General features: G+C 51.2%; 1 protein-coding gene across 1 annotated transcript; it reads left to right on the forward strand.

Moving 5' to 3' along the window:
- The first annotated feature begins 798 nt into the window (after positions 1-798).
- LOC105053177 (NF-X1-type zinc finger protein NFXL1) lies at positions 799-4,679 on the forward strand. Its single transcript, XM_010934247.4, has one exon. It carries the CDS (start codon positions 1,116-1,118, stop codon positions 4,431-4,433), a length of 3,318 nt encoding a protein of 1,105 aa, XP_010932549.2. The 5' UTR covers positions 799-1,115; the 3' UTR covers positions 4,434-4,679.
- The last annotated feature ends 1,322 nt before the right edge of the window (positions 4,680-6,001 follow it).

A 6,001-nucleotide genomic window follows, 5' to 3' on the forward strand; every position in this document is an offset into this window, starting at 1 on the left:
CCAAATGTGCTCTCGGTTTGGTGAAACATGCACCCTAACCGACATGATAGCAACTCTATATATAATGGAGAATGAAGTTTTTGCATAGCTCGAACACATTGACTACAACATTTTGGCATTGAAGTGAAAATGAACCATCAATTGCTTCTTCGTGATACGGAACACAGGCAAAATGTGTGATTTAACTTAGGGTTTAGCATGAAGTTTTAGTTGATCAAATATGATAGTAACACGCCAAATGGACTTCAAGAGGTGGGAACGAGACAAAGAACTCTAAGAAACTGCTATGAAAATTCTTTAAAACCCAAAAGGCCTCCCAGCACCACAGACCCCAAGTCCAGGGGAAATTTCCAAACCCCTTGTCCAAGAAACTAGGGAAGGTCTCTAATTGATTCCAAAATGGTCAATGTAACGTGCAAACGTTAAACCATCACATTCACACGCCCTCTTGGTTTCTTCGCTTCCAAACTCAAAAAAAAAAAAAAGAAAAAACCATCCCATTGGCCAGCCCACGTGACTGGAAGAGTGATGATTTTTTTTTTTTTTTTTTTGCTAAGATTCGATTGATGATGTTTGCTCTTGAGATATTCTTTACGGAATTCTTCCATCCAGCTTAATTATTTCAGACAAGACAAAACAACCCAACGCCACCACTCAGCTTTCCAACCGCCGTGTCTCCGTCTCACACCACTCTTCAATCACAGCCGTCCGATGGAAATCCAACGCAAATAACCTCCCCACCGCCCTAAAAGAATCAAGTATTAAAAAGAAAAATCAACGGCTGGTGATCGGCCCCGTCTCCGCCGCGTTCCCCGACCGCCGACTCGCCGAGTCGCCGAGCCGAGCACTCGTCCCGTCGGCCCTCAAGCCTCCTCCCACCCTTAAATACCTGCCGCCTCCCTCTCTATTCCGGCCCCAAGCAAATATAATCCCAGGAGCAGGGAAAGAAGAATAGGGAAGGAATAGCCGGATAGCTTCCTCTCAAACGCTTTCGTCCGGTATCCCCCCCCTCCTCTCCCTATCCCTGCCTTCCTTGTTAGGGTTAGGGTCAGGTTTCTATTTCGAAGGTCACGGAACGGGATCCGAGATCGAGGGTCTGAGCGGATCCTCGGACGATGCAGCCGGCCTCCTTCGAGAGCTCCCGCCCCCGCAATGACCGGAGGACCGGAGCCGGCGGTGGCCCCCGTCCCCACCACCGCGCCTCTGCCGGTGGAAGCCGTCAGGAATGGGTCCCCCGCGTATCCGCCCCCGCCGCCTCCATCCACCAGCCGCCGTCTTCTGGCGGTGATTCCACCAACGTCCCCGGCCCTAATCTCGGGCACCACCGCCATCGGAACCACCACCCGGCACGTCCGGCCTTCGTGCCCCGCCCCGCGCCCCCGGCCGCAGCGCCGCAGGACGGGGTGGATCGCGCCGCCGTGCCGCAGCTGGTCCAGGAGATCCAGGACAAGCTTGCGAAGGGGGGCGTGGAGTGCATGATCTGCTACGATATGGTCCGCCGATCTGCTCCGATTTGGTCGTGCTCCAGCTGCTTCGCGATCTTCCACCTCCCCTGCATCCGGAAGTGGGCCCGCTCCCCCACCTCGGCCGACACCTCCGCCCCTACCGCTGCCGCTGCCCCCGATGGCGGCGGCGGCGGGTGGCGATGCCCCGGGTGTCAGTCGGTGCAGGCCACCCCGGCCAAGGACCTCACCTACACCTGCTTCTGTGGCCGCCGCCGTGATCCTCCGAATGATTTCTACCTCACCCCTCACTCGTGCGGCGAGTCTTGCGGGAAACCCCTCGACAAGACTCCGCCATCGTCTACCGAGGATGACGACAGCCGTTGCCCCCACGTCTGTGTTCTCCAGTGCCACCCGGGCCCCTGCCCGCCCTGCAAGGCCTTCGCCCCCCGGCGGCCGTGCCCGTGTGGGAAGAAAACCATCGTCCGGCGGTGCTCCGATCGCAGCACCCCGTTAACCTGTGGCCAGCTGTGCAACCGCCTCCTTTCCTGTGGGCGCCACCGCTGTGATCGTGTCTGCCACACCGGCGCTTGCAGCCCCTGCCGTTTCCTCATCTCCGCCTCATGCTTCTGCAAGAAGAAGACTGAGGTCGTGATTTGCGGCAATATGGCGGTGAAGGGTGATCTCCTGGAGATGGACGGGCTCTTCTCGTGCGATTCCATTTGTGGGCGCACACTCTCTTGTGGGAATCACCACTGCAGTGAGAATTGCCATCCGGGCCCATGTGGCGAGTGTGAGCTCTTGCCCGGAAAGATCAAAACTTGCCGCTGTGGAAAAACTGAATTGAAGGAGGAGAGGGAAAGTTGCTTGGATCCGATCCCTACCTGTCCGGAGATTTGTGAAAAGCTCCTCATTTGTGGGCTTCATCGATGCAAAGAGAATTGCCATGAGGGGTTCTGTCCGCCGTGTTTGGTTCAGGTCGATCAGAAATGCCGCTGTGGATCGTCGAGCCGGACCGTGGACTGCTACAAGGTTTCATCAGAAAGGGAGAAGTTTGCTTGTGATAAGCCATGTGGTCGGAAGAAGAATTGCGGGAGGCACCGGTGCAGTGAGCGCTGCTGCCCATTGTCCAAGCCAAGTGCCCAGCTCTCAGGGGATGATTGGGATCCACATCTTTGCTCGATGCCCTGCGGGAAGAAGCTTCGATGCGGGCAGCACTCGTGCCAGCTACTGTGCCACAGTGGCCACTGCCCGCCATGTCTCGAGACCATCTTTACTGATCTTACCTGTGCTTGTGGGAAGACATCGATCCCACCGCCGCTCCCTTGTGGCACTCCAGTCCCTTCATGCCCCCACCCTTGTTTGTTCCCCCAACCTTGTGGGCATTCAGCCTCGCACACCTGCCATTTCGGGGATTGTCCACCATGTTCGGTCCCCATGGCGAAGGAATGTATTGGAGGGCATGTGTTGCTGAGAAACATACCTTGTGGGTCGAAGGACATTCGTTGCAACCAGCTCTGTGGTAAGACTCGGCAATGTGGATTGCATGCTTGTGCGAGGACTTGCCATCCTGCTCCTTGTGATACTTCGGGTGGCTCTGGCTCTGGCTCTGTCTCTGGGTTGAAGGCTTCGTGTGGGCAGGTCTGTGGTGCTCCTAGGAGGGATTGCAAGCATACTTGCACTGCTCCATGCCATCCTTTGGCACCCTGCCCCGATCTGAGGTGTGAATTCCCTGTTACCATCACTTGTTCTTGCGGCCGGCTAACCGCCGGTGTGCCCTGTGGAGCTGGAGGCAGCACAAGTGGGTTCAATGTAGACCCAGTGATTGAAGCCTCTATCATTCAGAAGCTCCCTGTTCCTTTACAGCCAGTGGAAGCCAATGGGAAGAAGGTGCCTCTTGGACAGAGAAAGCTCACCTGTGATGAGGACTGTGCAAAGCTGGAGAGGAAACGGGTCCTTGCGGAGGCTTTTGACATAACTCCCCCTAACTTGGATGCCTTGCATTTTGGGGAGAATGCTACAGCATCAGACTTGCTTGCTGACCTCTTCAGACGAGAACCGAAGTGGGTCTTGGCTGTCGAAGAGAGGTTGAAGTTCATGGTGCTTGGAAAAGCCAGAGGAGCTGCTTCGAGTGGCCTCAGAGTCCATGTCTTCAGTCATATGGTGAAGGAGAAGAGAGATGCTGTTAGGCAGCTAGCTGAGAGATGGAAACTCTCAGTCCAAGCAGCAGGTTGGGAACCGAAGCGGTTCCTTGTAGTTCATGTTACACCGAAGTCCAGGCCTCCTGCTCGGATCCTGGGCTCTAAACCCGGCATTCCGGTAACTGCTTCCCATCCACTGGCTTATGATCCCCTGATCGACATGGATCCTAGGCTTGTCGTTGCAATGCTAGACTTACCCAGGGATGCAGATATAAGTGCATTAGTTCTGAGGTTTGGTGGAGAATGTGAGCTGGTGTGGTTGAATGACAAGAATGCCTTGGCTGTTTTCGGGGATCCAGCAAGGGCAGCGACTGCTCTAAGGCGGTTGGATCATGGGTCTCCTTACCAGGGTGCTGTAGTGGTTCTTCATAATGCTGGGGCATCAGGTCCTTCGGCGAGTAATGCATGGGGAATGGGATTGAGGGAAGGGGGAGTGACTGCAAAGAGCAGCAATCCATGGAACAAGGCTCTTGCCTTGGAATCAGATTCATGGGGCAGGGACTGGTCTGGCAGGCCAGATGCAGCAGTGCCTGTGCCTGTGTGGAGAGGCAACGCAGCTGCCCCAATCTCAGCTTCATCAAACCGGTGGAGTGTTCTCAATTCAGATATGGGTATGAATTTGGTGTCATCTGACTCAGTGGAGGATCGTGGTTCGGTTCCTGGGTTGGAAGGTGGTGTGGTGATGGATTCAAGAGCAGCAGGTGGTTTAAGTTCAGTAGGGCAGGGTAATGGAGTTGCCAACGTTGAGATGCCTGAAGAGGTGGAGGATTGGGAAGAAGCTTATGAGTAAGAGCAAAGCAGGTTTTTGGAAGTGTGCTTGCTTCCTTGAATCTTTTTGTTGCCTTTTTTTTGGATTGGCAAGATTGTCCAGAATCAGTGCTTGATGTGAAGTGTTATACATGGGTGGTTATATACCTATTGTGCATCTGAAGTCATCTTATTCATTCCTCTATGGTTACCTTTTTGTCCTAGTTCAGTGGGGAGAATCATACATTTTGTTTTAATCAAATTGCTGAAGTTCATCTTGTCTTGATTACTATTTTCTTCACACTCGGTATCCAAATGTTACATTTTTTAATATGATGAATGAGGAGCTATTGGTTCTCTTCATGGCAAGAGGATTGTGGATAAGGCTCACTCTTGCACTTTTTTTTTGATGCCGTGAATGCTATGGTTTGGATTCAGTTTTATTCTGTGTGCTACAGGGTTCTAGAAGGAGAGCTGATATCTTGATCCTCTAATGTTTTTAGAGTTTTTGGTGAGAGCAGTGATTTAAAATTATGAAGGGTGAAGTGTTCAGATGGGCTGGGTCAGGTTGTGGTGTGTCCCATAGGACAGGGGATGCCCTAACAATCACTCATATCAATTTAGGATCCACTTTATAGTCATTGACTTATTTTTAGGGCTAGCTCTCGACCTGTTATCAACCTTCCACACGTCAAAAAGGGATATCAACCCTCCACCTTTCTCATCCTCGCTTGGAACTGGCCATACAGGTATTTGACATAGTATTGTAATCATATGATTATTAATTTTATATTTTACGCATGATTTTATATCGGTTGTCATTGAGAAAGTTGTGCCAAGCATCAAATAATGAAACCAGTTGCTTAGATATTCATGAACATCTGGGGCTCAGCTTTGCAACAAAGTTATACAGACTTGCTTTAACTATAGAATTAGCTTGTGTAGACCTTGACAAGGAGGGTGCGTCTCATAGACACATGGGAATCTTGATGGATCTGCCATGGTTGACTCGCTGGATGATGAAGTAACTGCATTTAATGAGATCAAGAGATAAAATTCAATCACTTGGAATGCCATCCTCAATGGCTGTATCCGGTAATCAAGGTGTCAAGGAAGCTTGAGAGGGCTTTTGTACAATGGAGAGCTTCGATGAGGCAATGATCATTCAACTTTTGCTGCTGCTACATGGTCCTGTGGTGCTTCAAGGTCTTCAGACAAAGGGAAGTGCATACTAAAGCAATGATTTTTGAGTATGGCAGTGATGTTTTTGTAGGGAACTCTCTAATAGACGTGTGTGCAAAGTGTGAAGATGCTGAGAATTGCAGCAATAGCATTTAAATAGATGAAAGGAGTCAAACGAGTCGTAAGTCAATTTTTTCTAATTATGTGCACACATGTTTTTGAGAATGCAAGAAGTTGGCTTATTGGTGTGCTAAGCTCGATTTAGGGAATGGCCTCATGGCATGGTGCTGCTTTGGCTGATGTTGAGCCCTGAGTTTCACGGCTACTTGGTTAAAAGACTGCTAGATTCTGATGTCATTCTTGGTGGGGCAGTTTGATCGATAGATATTTAAAAAGTGGCCGCATGAGAGACTTGTTAAGCTTTTGATA

Source organism: Elaeis guineensis, chromosome 10, assembly GCF_000442705.2.
Source record: "Elaeis guineensis isolate ETL-2024a chromosome 10, EG11, whole genome shotgun sequence".
Classification (NCBI taxonomy): Eukaryota; Viridiplantae; Streptophyta; class Magnoliopsida; order Arecales; family Arecaceae; genus Elaeis; species Elaeis guineensis.